The sequence below is a fragment of the Gadus chalcogrammus genome, chromosome 2 (genome assembly GCF_026213295.1).
Source record: "Gadus chalcogrammus isolate NIFS_2021 chromosome 2, NIFS_Gcha_1.0, whole genome shotgun sequence".
NCBI classification, from domain to species: domain Eukaryota; kingdom Metazoa; phylum Chordata; class Actinopteri; order Gadiformes; family Gadidae; genus Gadus; species Gadus chalcogrammus.
The window spans coordinates 2,350,019-2,366,361 of record NC_079413.1 but is presented as its reverse complement, the minus strand read 5'-3'; the positions used below and the strand labels follow the sequence as shown (position 1 = coordinate 2,366,361).

At 47.5% G+C, this 16,343-nt stretch overlaps 1 protein-coding gene across 7 annotated transcripts in view; it reads right to left on the bottom strand.

The window, feature by feature from the left end:
- Positions 1-16,343, bottom strand: part of asic2 (acid-sensing (proton-gated) ion channel 2) — a 266,561-nt gene that overhangs the window by 76,918 nt on the left and 173,300 nt on the right. Inside the window, exon 1 of one of the 7 annotated variants that reach the window (XM_056612063.1) lies at positions 10,746-12,269. The exons of the other annotated variants lie outside the window; for them this stretch is intronic. Coding sequence (XP_056468038.1) covers positions 10,746-11,441 — 696 coding nt within the window. The 5' untranslated portion in view covers positions 11,442-12,269. Of the gene's footprint in view, positions 1-10,745; positions 12,270-16,343 lie in introns of those variants that run through there. 7 annotated transcript variants of the gene reach the window in all.

Sequence of the window (16,343 nt, the reverse complement as noted above, 5' to 3'; positions counted from 1 at the left end):
GCACGGCTATGTCTGTATCTATATATGTATAAAGCAAGCCTGAAAATGATTAGGGTTGGTAGGTGGGGGCAATGTGTGTAGCTCCTCGTGAAACTAACTTTTCAGTCTGCTAGGCATTTTGTTATCTAATTTGTGCCTTATATTCTCTCATATCTATATATGTATCCTTCCAGCCACGGACAGATCCATCCGTTCAGCAAAAAAAAAAAAAAACACTGCCATATTAAAATCCACATGCTGTTGCACCCAGGGTGAGAATAAAGTGAGAATAATGGAGGAAAAACACTAACATCTGCGGCGATCCAATTCACACCTTCTCCTGTCTCTGCTGTCTGCTCTGTTGGTGGCTCCGTGTTCGTCTTCGACCCATTTCACACTCAGGCAAAACCCACGCTGGCACAGCAGGGGGCGGCGCGTGGGAGGGGTTGTTACTAGGACTCCTTGCTCCCCTGTGCCACAATGTGTGACAGCCATGATGGTGGTGGTGGTGGTGGTGGTGGTGGTGGTGGTGGTGAGAGAAGGCAAGGCGGCGGTGGTGGTGGGGGGAGTGTTGTGCTCGATGCCACCTGTACCACTTCGCTCCGGAGACATAAGGATCATTATGCCGGAGAGTGTCGGAGGGCCAATGAGTTTGTTTGTGTAGCTATTTTCTGGCATCTTCCAGCCTGCCCACCCCCCTCCCCTACCCGCCCGGGTAATGATTCACCCAGAATCCTTTAATATGTGCTTCCCTCTTTGCTCGTTTGTAGGAACAAACACACAAACAAAAGCTGTGCGATCCATTTAATCCATCCCAGGGAAAAAAGTCAAACAACCCAACAATGGTGTAATAAATATCGTTTGAATTGCTTTGAGTCCCAACTCCCCCCCCCCCCCCCTCCCCCATTCGCATCCCCCCCGAGATGTGTGGCTAGGACAGAAGAACGCCTTCATGTTTCCTTCTTTCTGTGCTCTGCCCCCACAGGCAACCGCTAGCCTTTAGCAGTGTGACTACATTAAGTCTGGGGTGTATGATGCAACCGGACTGTGACGCCCCATGTTATTGCCAGACGCCTTCAGAGGGTAAGTGTTTCAGCAGCGCTACTAAATGAAAGATGTGAGACTTCTGAGAGTATTCCGTTGTGTATCCCAGCACTCACAACAACTTTGTGATACTTTTTTAAACTAGTACGCGTCATTGAGTATGAGCGTTATAATGAGCCATGTTGAAATGCGCTTCACAACGCACCGTTTTATAATACTTGTTTTCTTTTAAAGCGCTCCCCAGATGGGGCTCCACACACCGCGGCGTTAGCATTAGCATACCCTCCCTCAGCGTCCACATCGAGTTCGTCCAGGCATCAAAGTGCCAATGAGGCACTTTGAAGCAAATCATGAAAAGACCTGGAGTTTTGTAGCAGACCTGATCCTGAGAGTCCTAATTTGGACTTTTCTAAAGCAGGCTTCTATTCTATTATTTTAGTGACCGTAGCAAAACATTGTAGACTACAATGTTCAAGATCACAGAAGACATGCTTAAAACAAAACAAAAATATGTTGGGTTCCATGGCACTTTGTCATCCTAAAAGGTGCCAAACGAATTTACATTATCATACGTGTATATTAGCATGCAGAGGTGTTTGGATCCATTTCCCCTGTAGCTCAAGGAGAGATATGGTCCACTTCCTGCTCACGTACCAGCACTGCATTACGGGCCACTATGAATCAAAGTAATTGTATTTTACTTGATTGGTTAGGAACAAGCCATAATAAGCTTTTGTATTCGTACAATCCCTGACCCCTAAAGCTCATTGCATGAATTATAGAGAAGGAGTTCGAGAGAAGGTATTAATAAAAAAGGAAAAAAGAAACAGCTGATGCTTAGATTATTTAAACAAAGAAGATAAAAGGTGTAATATACTACGGCGTTTGAGGTCAGCATTGTCCAGCCCTGACATGCAAGGCTGAACGCTCACAGTGCAATGCGGGATTCATGGACCGAGAATATATATCGTGTTTTAGATTTGAATATTTATATATGCAGTACTACTTTGTGGAGCGGGACGGGATAACCGTACATCAGGCTTTACTCGCGAGTACAGAGAGAGAAGAAAAAGAAGTCAGAATGAATCGCTGAGAAGCAACTTCCATTATTCATGGAGATATCCGGAGCTGAGGTAGGCCCACAAATACACGTGCGTTCCAACGTCTTGAATAATGAAAAACATCCCGCGATCGCAGACAGGACTCTCGCTTTAATATCCTTGGATTCTAACTCTTTTCAAGCTTTTGGTTACTGTTTACCCGATCTCGGCTCTCGGCTGCTGAGATGTTTCTTCTTCGACCAAAGAGTGGTGGAGTTGAGGCCGGGCGCCAGTTCCGATTTGCCTTCTTTAGTAAGGGATCCCACTCTCTGCCTCTCTCACAACACTTTGCAATTTGCATCACCTCCAATGCACCCGACAAGGATTTCTTGCCTTGCCTCACACTTTAAAGGACATAGTTGCAGAGAGTTCAAACTTTGCCCGTATTGGGATTATTGGGATTTTAGTCACTTTGTTATATTTATTTTATTACAAGAACGTCACCTTTCCAAGCTATTGAATGAAACATCTGAGACCTTCAAATAGGTTTTGTTCATTGATAAAATAATGCAGCGGTTATCCGTTTATTCTTTTCACCCTTGAATTAACCACAGAATCATCTATTGGTAAAAGAATAACAAAAACACTATTTAACTAATATACGTATATTTTTATTTCATTCACCTCATGGTCTAGACTAGAGGATTCCCATCAGGTCTGTTTCCAGTCAGATCAAGTGCAGCATATTTCGACTAGACATACTGTTGAACTAAACCCTTGAAGCTTTCCTCTAGCGTTGGCGAGGTTTCCAAATGTTTGTTTACTTATCCCCCAATGATGACAATTCTAGTAGTCCTGATGAAAAATAGGAAGATTTTCACTTGGAAATAGTTAGGAACAAGAGTCTGATTGTATTATGTAATGAGTCATCACTTCTTCACCACTGACAACGAACAGCCCCCAGAGCAATAGTGCCAACCAAAGTTAAATATTTAGTATAATGTGAGGCATTACAATTGAAAAATGTGCGATGGCAGCTACAATAAATGTTTAATCAATGACAAAGGGTCCGTGAACAAGTCACTGATTAAGCCCTCAACCGAAAAGCCCTAAAGCTGGATGAGGCCGAGTTTTCCCAGAATCATTTCAGGTGAAAAGAATAGTGACAGAAAACCCCTCGGACAAAACAACTTTTAAGACTACTGCGTTGAGTCCAGCATTTGAATCTTTGTGCCCACATAATGCATGATTGCTAACTTTCCAGAATCAACAACACTTTCTTTATTCTAAGCACTGCAACATAAACCTACATGATTAACACACAGGTTTGAGTACATGATAACACTGATTTGGAAGCGTTTGCCAGGCATTGGGCTCTATTCAACCAGGGAGTCAGGTTCGGAAACCAGCGTGAAGAAAGTCCCAGTCGCACTGTAACTTTAGTGTTGCTGCCGATACCCCGCTGGAAACTGATGCTTTTTGAAGTCGTTCTGAAGAGGAAAGAGACGGCGCATCAGAATAAGATATCTCAGCCTCTCCACGGTGAGCACTTCCAAATGTCAACACTCCTCTCAACGTGTTGTTTAACGCGTGCAGAGACATGTCATAGAAAGTTCAAGAGCATCCCCCCCCCCCCCCCCCAACCACACTCCCCACGTCACTTCCCAGCATGCATCATCCCATCTATGGTTAGTCACAGGGATGATGAATGGCCGACCGTCAGAGCCGTGCTTCCGCCACTGAACCCTGCCGCACCGACCACACTAATGAAATATGAACGCAGATCCGGGGTCAGGAGTGGCCGGCGCAATAGCTGTAAGTGCTCCTGACAGTTCCTGTTCTACCAGAGAGAGGTGTTCTGGGGTCCCAGGGACAACAGGGATGGATGATGAAGTTTAAAAGGGATTAGTGGGTTATTGAGAGAGAGAGAGAGAGAGAGAGAGAGAGAGAGAGAGAGAGAGAGAGAGAGAGAGAGAGAGAGAGAGAGAGAGAGAGAGAGAGAGAGAGAGAGAGAGAGAGAGAGAGAGAGAGAGAGAGAGAGAGAGAGAGAGAGAAACCCCTAAGAGAGAGAGAGAGACAGAGAGTGAGACCGAGAAAGAAAACCCTGAGAGAGAGACAGACAGACAGGGAGAGACAGACAGACAGATGGACAGAGACCAAGGGAGAGACAGAGAGATAAACCTTGCAGTGAGCCATTAGCAGTTTGCTCACCATTGTATTGTGAGACGGCGGTGAGATCCAACATGCACTCAGTGTTTGAAATCTGTTTTCATTAGCCTCTGTCACAATTCATTTGGCTCCGAGAAGGTCCCATTTCGTGTGATGTGACACTGAAACCAGCAGGCTGCTTGGCAGACGGGCTGCCTGAGAGGAGCCACTGAGAGCCGCGCGCTTCTGCTCCACACACCAAGACTCCACTGGGATCGATTCATAGAGAAAAGGGTACTTCCAATCTCCGTTGATACCTTCAGGTATCCTTCATGGACTAACAAGCAAAGCAAAAACAAAGATCTCTCCGGTGCCGTTCTTCTTACCTCGTTGTGGATGAACAGGACGCATCAACACACGGTCTGCATCTATGTTGCTGTCTGTGAGGTGATTTAGACGAAAAGCGTTTGGAGGCACCCCCTAAGTGGCTTGCTCAAGGGCATACGGAAAGTGGTGATCAAACAGAGGACCATGAGAGCTTGTCTCAGACACACACACTTGCTAAAGTGTGTGTTTGCTTAGTGGATTTAGTTTGTAGTTGTTAGAGAGTATATTTACTTTCTCGCTAACCTTGAAACTTCTCTGTGAGTTTGAGTTAAGGAATCCACTGGCGCGTAAAATAACTTCAATCTGTTTGGCGAAGATAGCACCAGAAAGTACAACAATTCGGTCACTACGCTTCAATTCGAGGCATATATTTTGAGCTGCAGAATGTGCATGATTCAGAACGATGGGGAGCTGTGATTTGGTAATGCTGCGGATTACCAGCTGCCTACAGCAATATCACTCCAGGTATATACGATCAAGTCAGGAGATCGACATCACTGATGCCATTAAGGCGCATCACAGAAACTGGTTCACGGTAGAGAGAGCTATAACGATGAGGAAGAGGCAGCGTTGGTTGGTTTACTCTGGAGCTTGGGGAACTCTGCCAACCATGCGAAGGACTGACACAACTCCTGACCCTCTCTCTGTTAAGGTCACCTGACCTTGAGAACTCCAAACTCTGGAACCACAACTTCTTCCGCCAGAGAACGATCAGCCTTTGCCGACTCTTCCCGTGCCCCAGGAACACAGAGTTACGAGCACAACTGGTGTGGAATGTAAAGAGGTGCGCGTTAATATGTATGGGTGTTTCCTGTCGAGTTGTATTCACTCGAAACGGACGGACAATGCACAGGCATCGATTTTATTCAAGGCTTGAGGATAGAGCAGATGGGGGAGAATACAAACAAGCGTGCATACAGATTTTGACCCTTAGCCCAGCACAGCTAACAAGGAAGTGGGATGTTGTTTGTATGTGTGTGTGCTGTTTGTGTGTGTAAGTCTGGGAGCAAAATCAGCAGATGATGAAGACGAAAAGGAGAGGCAACTATTCCTTCTTAAACTCTGTCGAATTTTTCTCCCTAAATGTACACTGTGGCAACATAAATAGCTTTATGAAACAAATGATCAGGATCTGGGGTTCAGCTTTTCACCATAATGCACGCAAGCCTTCATCTGCAGTGGAGGGTTGTGCGTTTGCAAATTTGTGTGGAGGGAACACAGTGTAACGCATTAGCTGTCAGTTCCCAACATTAACCTTTTAAAAAGTCCTGTAGATTATGCATTATCAACATGACCGTATTCCTACCGTGTATAATCGTGTCATTTGCATTCACACTCTGGGCAGAGATTGGGTGGGTGAGTACAATGCAGGCCTATGGCCTTGTTGTCAGACAGCGAGGGAGTGACAGGCCCCGACTCTCTGATAGCATTTCAATGACAGGTGATGTCATCACCCCCCCGAGAGGATGCGTTACTGCTCGTGGTTTCCACTTGATGCCCGGGAAAACAACATGCCCGCTGGGGCTGGCAAAGTGCTCCCATGTCACCTCACAATCTCTCTCCCCCTCTCTCCCTCTCTCTCTCTCTCTCTCCATGTCAAGCAGAGGACATGCTATGTTAATGAGATTTCTTCAGACACAGGGGAGAACATTCTCCGGCGTTTCCTCGACTCGGGGGTGTTTTTTCATGTCAGAGCGAATCAATAGTTCAGGGCCTGCATTAGACGTCGGTGTGGAAAGATCAAATGGGAAATGAGCGGCTGAGAGCCCGTGCTTTATTAGAGGTATGTGTAAAGGATTCGGGCGGTTTGCTACGACCTCAGGTTAACTGTCGACATTGTCTGCGTCAACAAGTAAATTCAGCCTTGATTTTTGTTCAACTCAGCCCCTAAAGCAGTGCATGCGCGTTCTGAAATTATGTAGTTGGCGGGCAGAAAAAAAGAGTATAGCCGCTCCCGTCGCTTTATTTCATTGCAATGGACTGGCAAAGTAGGATTATTTTTGTATTTTTATTCAGTTGCCAGCCTTGGTCCAGGTACATTCACATGTGAATCTGAGCACTTTATTTTGATTAAGGAGTGAATGCTCACTCTGATCCATTACAAAAAACCTGTCCTCCACTCACCCCCGGGACGACTGTGGCTATGTGCTCTGAATCATCCCACTGCCTAAACTATAGGAGATAACCACCAAGCCAAAGCAGCTCCTTAGCGCTTAATTGTTCTGGACTAAACAAAGATAATCTACGGCTGCTGCTTACACCCTTGTTTAAATATAATGAATGTCAATGGCTAACACAAACGCCATTTTGGACAACGCGTACTAGCACCGCGTAAAAAAATCAAGGCTTATTTACATCTCAGCGTAGACAGTGTCAACATTTAACCTGAGGTCTTGGCACAGCGGCCAAATCCTTCAGGGCATCGGCCCCGACATCCCCCCACAAGCGTCTCGAGGTCATTGGAGTGGCTTCTCGGATCGTTGAGATGACCCATCGACCACAAGAGGAACATCAGAAGAGCAACAGATCGTACCAACACTTCCAGGTGTGAAGAGAATAAGCTTTTTATCAGAGGAAGTTTTCAAGGGATACGAGAGAAACAACATAACAAGTGTTGTTTTTCCAAATACGTCTGCTGACCTATTGATCCTGGGGAAACAACTCCTGAAGCCTTATCACTATTAATCACATATCTAGCCCAATTGCATATTCAAATAGAGCATCAAAGAGATGAATCAGATGATTAAACAGGATTATTAAATTAGGTTTAAGACCACGCGTCAACAGAGGAGGAAAATGATTTGCTCCTTAATCCGTCGTACTCGCACAAACTGTGAGCTATTATTTCTTCCCGTTGCATTCACGCGATGGTGATCAACACAAAGAGACCTTGTTAACAATAGGTTCCCTCCTGCACTGCTAAACGGCTCGCAGCGGAGCAGATTTCCTTTCAGTGCGGAGAAAGTCCAGCCGACTCAACCGATCTCAAGGTGTATGAAGACAGGGTAAGACGCTTATCGCCGGTTGGGTAGTGGATCTCCCTAGGTGTGATCGTCATGGATCGGGTTGATGTTTGTGATTCGTAAGACACAGAAGATAACCTTAACTCCGCCTTTCCACTGCAAGGAGGCGCCAATTAACCGCTTATCTGATCGGTGCTTCTGTTTTAAATTGATCATCAAAGACGCGTTTTTGAGGTCACAACCGGAGCCGGTGCTGGCCGGTGGTGGCTGTGTTGCGTTGAACAGTCGCAGCGGTCCTAGCTGCTCTGTAGCTATAAGATATCAAGCACCAAACCCATTATTTTGCTTGGAGGGAGAACTGTTACAGCTAATTGTTTTATGATTGTGGTCACTGGGGTCTGGTTCTGCGCAGACGTCGGTTCAAGAGGAGCTTCGGGGAGGCTGAGGATGTTTATCTGCCGGTGCTATGGAGGCAGAGGCTCACGCCAAGAGGAGCTGCCATAAACCACAGTGGAAGTCTAATAGACATATTGACTGGTTCCGGTTGGCTGTGATGGATTCAAAACAGAGGAGCCTGATGCGGCAAAGGGGAATGATCACATATATTCCCCACATCAGTATGCCCCGCCAGACCATAAAATACATGGACTTCTCACTTTGAACCTCTCTCTCTCTCTCTCTCTCTCTCTCTCTCTCTCTCTCTCTCTCTCTCTCTCTCTCTCTCTCTCTCTCTCTCTCTCTCTCTCTCTCTCTCTCTCTCTCTCTCTCTCTCTCTCTCTCTCTCTCTCTCTCTCTCTCTCTCCCTCCCTCCCTCCCTCCCTCCCTCCCTCCCTCCCTCCCTCCCTCCCTCCCTCCCTCCCCGTTTACATGTTCCCAGTTTACGTGTCAATTAATTCCACAAATTAATTGACATGCACGCCAGTGTTGTAGACACTTGCACATACACACAGTTGTGAGTAGAGACTTTTGATTTTGGCTGCTGACTTGTTGTCTTTGTTAAGAACTCTGTAATGAGGATTTGGAAAATTGCTTCATAAATAAAGATGAATGTTATTTTAGAGAGCGTCTCTGCCTAACCATTGTGTTTGTAGGTGTGTTTATGAGTCTCTCTTCTGCTCCTATGATCCCTGTGAACCAATATGTTGCTGAATTATATTATCTCTCCTTCGCCCACTCCCCCCAAGGATTTGGACTAAGCAGAATCATAGAGTTTGGCAAGGGAAACTATTTATTGGATTATCAGTGTGATTCTGCCCAATATAACCCAGCACAGAGGATTGTTCAGTAACACAAGCAGCAGGCCCCACAACAACGATTGGAATTGTTATTTCAAGGGGTCCTTGAGTAGAATTGCATCAGATTCTTGTCAATTGAATCGATTATTCAGACCACTTCCACACTTTTCAACACCGCAATCACTCTTCTTCTTGGAAATAATTGGTGTATTTTCCACAGAAGTTATCGTTTTTTTCACCCTTTAAAGTACACACAGTTCCACAGTTGTGAAAAGCTCTGATCACAACATATTGTATAATTTTGGGAGAATGTATGGCTGCGTTGAGCAGGACACAGTGTCAATTCGGAAATTACTCAGCATTAGATAGTAGAGAACTTGAAGTCGGATGAAAACGCATTTGATGGCAGAAAGGAAAAAAAAACATGATTTTGCAAAAAAGTCCAGACCCACGAGACATAAAGCCAAGCAATTCACGATCCCCTGTTTATTCTGAGCCAAATTAAATCCCTCGGATTCAAACTAATCTGCCTCTGTGTGTGTTAACCAAAACCTTGTCCAAAAAATGTAAATAATGGAAGCTGGCATGTTTGTGATTAAGCTCTTAATTTACATGATGGAGGGCCAACCTTCCTTCTCCCAGAGAGAGAGAGAGAGAGAGAGAGAGAGAGAGAGAGAGAGAGAGAGAGAGAGAGAAAGAGTGAGAGAGTGAGTGAGTGAGTGAGTGAGTAAGAGTGAGAGGGAAAGACACACACACGTCTTCAGAATTAATTGAGTTAATTAATTTAGTAGTCTCAAATCAATTTTGTTGTACAACAAGCTCTATTATAGCACAATATTGGCTTTATTGCATTTAGAAAAGTCAAGCTGACAATAAGATAATTAGTTCATAAGACTGAAGCTGCTCCTGTTGACATTGTCAGTAAACAACGCTCATGCCAAATCAGAACTGTTGCAATGATCTGTGATGAGTTTGAAGTCCTTTTGCTAAGTGGTTTCATAAACGGAGCTTGAGTTTCAATGTTCTTCCAAACTCACTGTGACGCTCAAATTGTTGAAGATTGTAGATAATTTCCCTCTCCTCGAAGCCATTTAGGAGATCCACGAGGCTTACGCTTATGGCGTAACACTTAAACCCATGGACTCATGGATAAAATATGCACAAAGGCATTGCTTAAAAAAAACAAAATCAGTTTTTCAGCAAGCCCTGACAAATACGGTTCTCAAACACTGGCCTCGTTTCACACCCTCATTACCAAAGCCTGCCACGGCATCGTGTTCTGCATCCCGCCACTCTGACGCCAACGTTAAGACAACAAAGTGACTAAAAATGAAAGACCCCAAATCCCTTAAAAAATTTAGTTTCAAAGACAGTCTCATGCTTTGCCTCACAGCAGCAGAGAAAACATGTGGTCCAGAAACACCAAGGGGAGGGCTGAGACACAAACCAGAGGCATCTGGGGGACCTGAGTCTCATCAGGATCCAAAGAAAACATGGGTAGAAGCAGAAAAGCAAGATCAGAGATTTATCTGTGGTTTATCTTCAGCACTGCCTACATCGAGGCCACGAAAAGCACACTACATAGCATGTTACCACAATATGATTACGCATATCCTCTTCAGAGTCATGCAACCGACCATGACCCTCGTCATCATTCCAGCCTATTCTTCTTTAACAAACAGTCTGCCAGTTTAGCAACAGCGGCAAGTACAACAAAAACATGCACTATTCTCAGAGCCCCTTTCTAACACACAGCAAAACACCCTGAGGTGTGTAGCACCGTTAAACAAACCATGTTATACAATCACAACATGTCCGTAGCCCACCACCTCCCTGCCACACATTGGAGATCGATGCGGTGCAGATAAGCAGGAGGTGACCGCTGAGGCCCGGTCGAATCAACACGGCTGACCCAGAGGGGAGCCTACTAAACACACGCGTGGACTTACGGAGGTGAAGTTGTGTGCGCCGCAGGACTCCCCTCGGTACTTGCAGGAGAGCAGCATCTCGTCGAGCTGGTGGCTCAGGCGATCCATAAACTCCAAGTTGGTGCCTTCAAAGTTCCTGGGCGGTAGAAACAGCCTGAAGTCCGAGAGCTTCTTAAACCACGACTGTCGGTCCTCCTGGAGCAGGTCCAGGATCATGGGCCTCACTGTCCGGTTGGCCAGCAGCAGACCCAGCCAGTGGCCCGCAAAGTACAGGTCGCTCTTGGTGAGCTTGTAGAGCCGGATGGGGTTGTTGTTGCAGATGGTGACCGTGGGGAAGGCCAGCTCCTTGGCCCACTCCGTGTGCATGCGGGTGTGGGTGGGGAAGGACAGCCAGTGCAGCAGGCGGTTGGAGGACCAGGACAGCAGCAGGCCCATGGAGGTGCACATGGCCAGCATCCAGAAGGCCCGGCGGCCCATCGACCCCCCCGGGACGCACACGTGCCGGAGGCCGTGCAGGCGTGTCCTGGACAGCAGGGTGGAGGTTATCTGGGCCAGGCTGGGCTTGGCCGGACGTGGCCGGCGGTCCTTCCTGATCACTGCGGCAGGGGAACCCCGCTTGAGGCAGAGGCCGTCCATGGCCATGGCTGCCCACAGCACTCCTATAGCTGCCGACAGGGCCTCGTTTCCATGCCAGGCCTCAGGGGCTGGGCTCCACATGTGGCTCCAGGGTAACCAGAATCCCCAATGCTGTAATCCACTACAGGATGCCCGTTGTCTGCCTCGTGGTTCCCCTCAAATCGCAGGCGTCTTGAGAACTGGCACAGACTCGCCGGTGGGCGGGAAACAAAGTCTCTGATTCTGGCGTTGGTTTCTTTTTTTGGCACTGATTTCACCCTTGCCTGCTCATTAGTCGGTCTCTCTCTCTCCTTACTATCCGTTCTTCACACTCGTCCTCAGATAACTCAAAAACCTCCCCAGTCGGCAGGGTAGTCAGCCCCCTTGCGATAGTGCTCCGAGCAAGGTTGTTCCCTGGCTGTGAGTGACTCCACAGTCCTCCGCGGAGACAGCGGACCAGAGCGGATTAGACGGACCGGGCTGAAGCCCAAGGAGGAGAGCGAGAGCGAGAGGGAGGGGGACAGGATCGGGGAAAGTGAGACAAGGAGCCAGAACACACAGCAGCGGAAAACGTCACAGACACTAGAGACATGGAAATAAAGTAAAATGTGTGTTAAGAAGAAAAACCCACACACATTAAAGAGCAGCGAGTCAAGAACAGAGCTCGTCTCCCCCGTCTCCCTGGAGTCCCCCCTCCTGAGTCAGGCTGTCTCTCTTGGCTCTTCAGTCGCTCTCTCAGGCTCTGATCATCGTTCCAAGCCCTGCGACACGGCGGCCGTTCCAAACAATCAGCTCCACAGTCATTAAGTCCGGGGACATTTAGCTTGATCGCCGTGGTCTCACGCCGTTGCTGTGCTCACTTTCCGCCTCTTCAAATCGCTCTGCGAGTCCCTCTCCTGCCTTCTCCTCCTCCTTCCTCTCTCCCTCTACGCTGAGCAGCGACTGGCGGAGGTCTCCCGCGAGAGCAGCCAGACACAATCCTCCCCACCCCCCTCACGCTCTCCCGATCAGCGGCTCACTTGGCCCGCGTCCACGGTCACATGCGCAGAGAGAGCGCGCCGCTCTGCCCACGGAGAGGAGTGCGCCGGTGCGCGCCGGGGAAGGTACACACTCTCAGTGGTCGCGTCTCACCGGACCCCGCAGGAGGGGCAGTCTCTCCTCCGTCGCCTGCTGTCCTCCTGCTCTCCTCAAACCGGTCTCTCCTTCTGCCTCTTGTGTGTGTTACAGTTGTCTCTCCTCGCTGCTGCGACGCACGTCCTCACTACCTCATGGTGCTTCTTTATCCATCGCTTCGGTCCTTTCTAAAAATAAACATCCTCCTCTCCGACATCAACTTTCGATGATGCTCCGCCCCCCCCCCCGTCGCCACTTTGCAGGGTGTCAATCAAAATGCCGCTGACTCCACCCTCCGCCAGGACTTCCCCGCCCCGTCCCCGTCCCTCTCCACCTTCTGCTCTCCACTTAGCGCACGCTCCGCCGCTCTCTCTCCCTCTCTCTCTCTCTCTCCCTCTCTCTGTGCCGCGGGCTCAACGTGTTCTCTCCCTCGCTCTGCCTTCCTCGCCCGGCTCAGGGGCTGCGTTCCCGTGCGTTCCCGGCTCTGAATGAGTTGCTCTCTCCTCTCTCCCCGCGGTGATCCGTCTCCTCCCCTCTGCGTAGGCAGCTTGGGATTAACTCTGCCCGTCTCTCGCTCTCTGTGCCCTGGTCGTCAGACAGCTTGTCCTCCCGGCGTGTCTCTCGTCTCTCCCCCACCCCCGTGCGGAGGATCTGTGTGTACAGCCAGCCAGCCACCGAGGAGGGTGAGCCTGGTTCACCCTCTCTCACGTGCGCACACAGAGCCGACCGCCGAACCCCCGCCCCCCGCTGTGCATCCGCTGCTACTGCCACCCCACGAGGCTTCCCCAACTTCTGTGTGTGTGTGTGTTGGTGTGTTGGTGTGTGTGTGTGTGCGTGTGTGCAGGTAGGGGGTGGTATTGAATACAAATTAGATTCTTTGAATATGCCTTTTGCATTGTTAATGCATTGTCCTCAACGGTAAAGCCATTTAGATAATGGTGTGAGAGAAGGTTGTGGTGATCTTCACTAACAATCACAAGACTGATTGTCGCATTATGACTTTTCACAGCGTTCTATCATACGAGACAAACTAAACTGCCAAGTTATGCATTTGATTTAAAGTCAAAATAACAGGAATCACATCTTGACAGCCTGAATGCAAACGTGCCCATAGGAGAATCAGTAAGAAAATATACATGCCAACGATTGCCAGAGGGAGAGCCCAAAAATCGGATCAGATCACGTCTGATCCCACTCAGTCTGAGTACGTAGTTAAAAAGCCCATGTTCACTCAAAAGGCTTATCTCGATAACAGTGTGCATTACATTTTTAAATCCGCTCATTTGCATTTAAATTGGGGAGGGTAAAACTCCCCATTCTTCCTCCCTATACAGATCTTAGGAAGAAAGTTTTACTTTCATCTACGAGAGGGAATGAACATATTTGTCTTCTGATTCGTTGATTCAAATCTTTCCATTCCTTTCCTCATTTTGGACGCAAAATGCTAAAATGCTCAAATTGAAAGAGATAAAACATCGTCTCCGAAGGCCGCTTCCACAAAGTGCTGCCTTGCATTAGGATGAAAGTGTTTCTGTAACGAGTACAAAGACAGAGAGACGGAGCCTCCTGACCTTCGCCTGGCTCGGCCGCCCTCTGTTGTTTCACGGACCGGCTCTTCTGTCTCGTTGTAAGGAAGTTAAAACATGCCTGGCTCCATGGCAGCCCGCTCTGAATCCCTCTTCAGATACGTGAGAGAAACACCGTGGGCTAGTTTCATCCCGCAATGCAAACCCGAGCCGACTCGTGAGCCTTAAGACACTGTTCACTCTGTCACGCTGCATTAACGTAAACACACATTAAACCAAACAAGCGTGCGCGTGTCTTTGTGGGTGTGTGTTGGTGTGTCAGTGTTTGTGTGCGTGTGTGTGCGTGTGTGTGTACGCGTCAGGTCCAACAGAATCCTGGCTGTTAAAAGCTAAACTACCTTTGTGTCCGCTAACACCTAACACAACATATCAGGAACATAAAAATGTCAAGGACATACAAACACACACACACAAACACACACACAACATAATACAAAACACACACACACACACAACATAATACAAAACACACACACACACACAACATAATACAAAACACACACACACACACACACACACAACATAATACAAAACACACACACACACACACACAACATAATACAAAACACACACACACACACACACAATACAAAACACACACACACACAACATAATACAAAACGCACCGACACACACAAAACCAAAACACACACACACCCTAATACCTATTCGAGAGGTGCACACACCCAGCCTACAGCCGGCATCAGAGGCATCCTTGTACAGAAGAATCCACAGACTGAATAATTAGCTCAGAGCCATGGTGAGGGCTTCAGACCAGCAGAGCGGTCAGTGTAACAACAGCTCAAAGGCTGCACACATCCCAATCGCAATCAGCGGGGTGAGTCCATGATTAATTAGAGATGTTGCGTGCCCCCTGAATATCATATTCAATTACATTACCTCCTCTCTTTTGCCTCGTTGGCACAATGGACCCTTCCTGTAACTGTGAAACAAAACCTAAGCCAGCAGTCTTCAGACTAAACGGCTGAATGCCTCTCCGAACTGCCGAAGCACAAACCAACCGAGCCTCACCGGGAGACTTGCATGGAGTTAGGTTATGGGATGGCTGCTCACAATGGGTCGACTTGTCTTCATCAAACGCACACGTGCACATCGCATGTGCAGAGCTTCCACACCACGCAATGATGGGAACACTGTGTACCGTAGCGGAACGCGGACCAGAGGACCGAGCCAGGGTCCACTTGAAGACGTGTTCTTCCGTACGGTTCATGTGCACTCGGCTACGGAGAGCATCAGGGGGGGGGAACTACCAGAGCAAAACACGAAGTGGACTGCTGTTTAATTGGTGCGCAGCACGTACCATTCCCATCCTCTGAACTGCACAGCCATAGCTGATTCAGGGGTTAGGGTGAGGGTGAGGGGGAGGGTAAGGAATAGTGTAAGGGTTAGGGCTAGGGTAAGGGTTAGGGTAATGGTAGGGCAGGGGAGTGGAGCAGGGGGGATTCGACCTCAGTCACGGTGCAAATCAATCATACCCGATATGAAAAATGCCTTTAAATTCATGAGAAAAGTTAGAATCTGACTGAACGGCTCGTTTTTTTCTCCGTACCGTTTCAGACAGACAGCAAATCAAGCTTACAGAATCCAAAAGTGTCAGACTTGTCAGACGTTAAGAACTAGGTAGACTGATGTTGTTGGCATATGTGCTGATTTCATTCCTGCTTTAGAGTTGACTCAGCTCTAGTTTGGCTTTTAGAAACTTTAGAAGCCTTTTAAACATATTTTAAATAAAATATTATAACACATCTAATATATATACAGACATAAATCCATACTAACACACACATCTATATGTATATGTTAATGTGCCCATATGCCACCTCTGCATTTCCCTGCTGTCTTTTGTGAAGGAGTTAAAATATTATAATAAAAAACATGGATAAATGGTGTAAAATATGGTGTATAAACGGACATCAGAGGGGCTCTGCGTGGTTGGCTGCGGTCGCTATGGATGAATAGGAGGCTTTATGTGGGTGCAGACGGTACAGATTACAACCGCTCCAGCCACCGCGCTTTCAACACCCTGAACGGAGGCTTAAATACTAAGCTAATGCGTTCCATGTCGCAACAAGTCCCTTGTAGTTTGTACTTGTAGTTTTCGATTCATTTAATAAAATGGACAATGTATGATTGCAAATAAATCCAGGAAGCCTTATCTGTATTCAACGATACCAATTTTAAATCCACGATTTAAATCCTCCCCAAGTACTGGTGTATCCTCTCGTGTACACCTTTGTTAAACAGTGTCTCCTATGATATCCCCCACTGATCCCGACTTGCATGG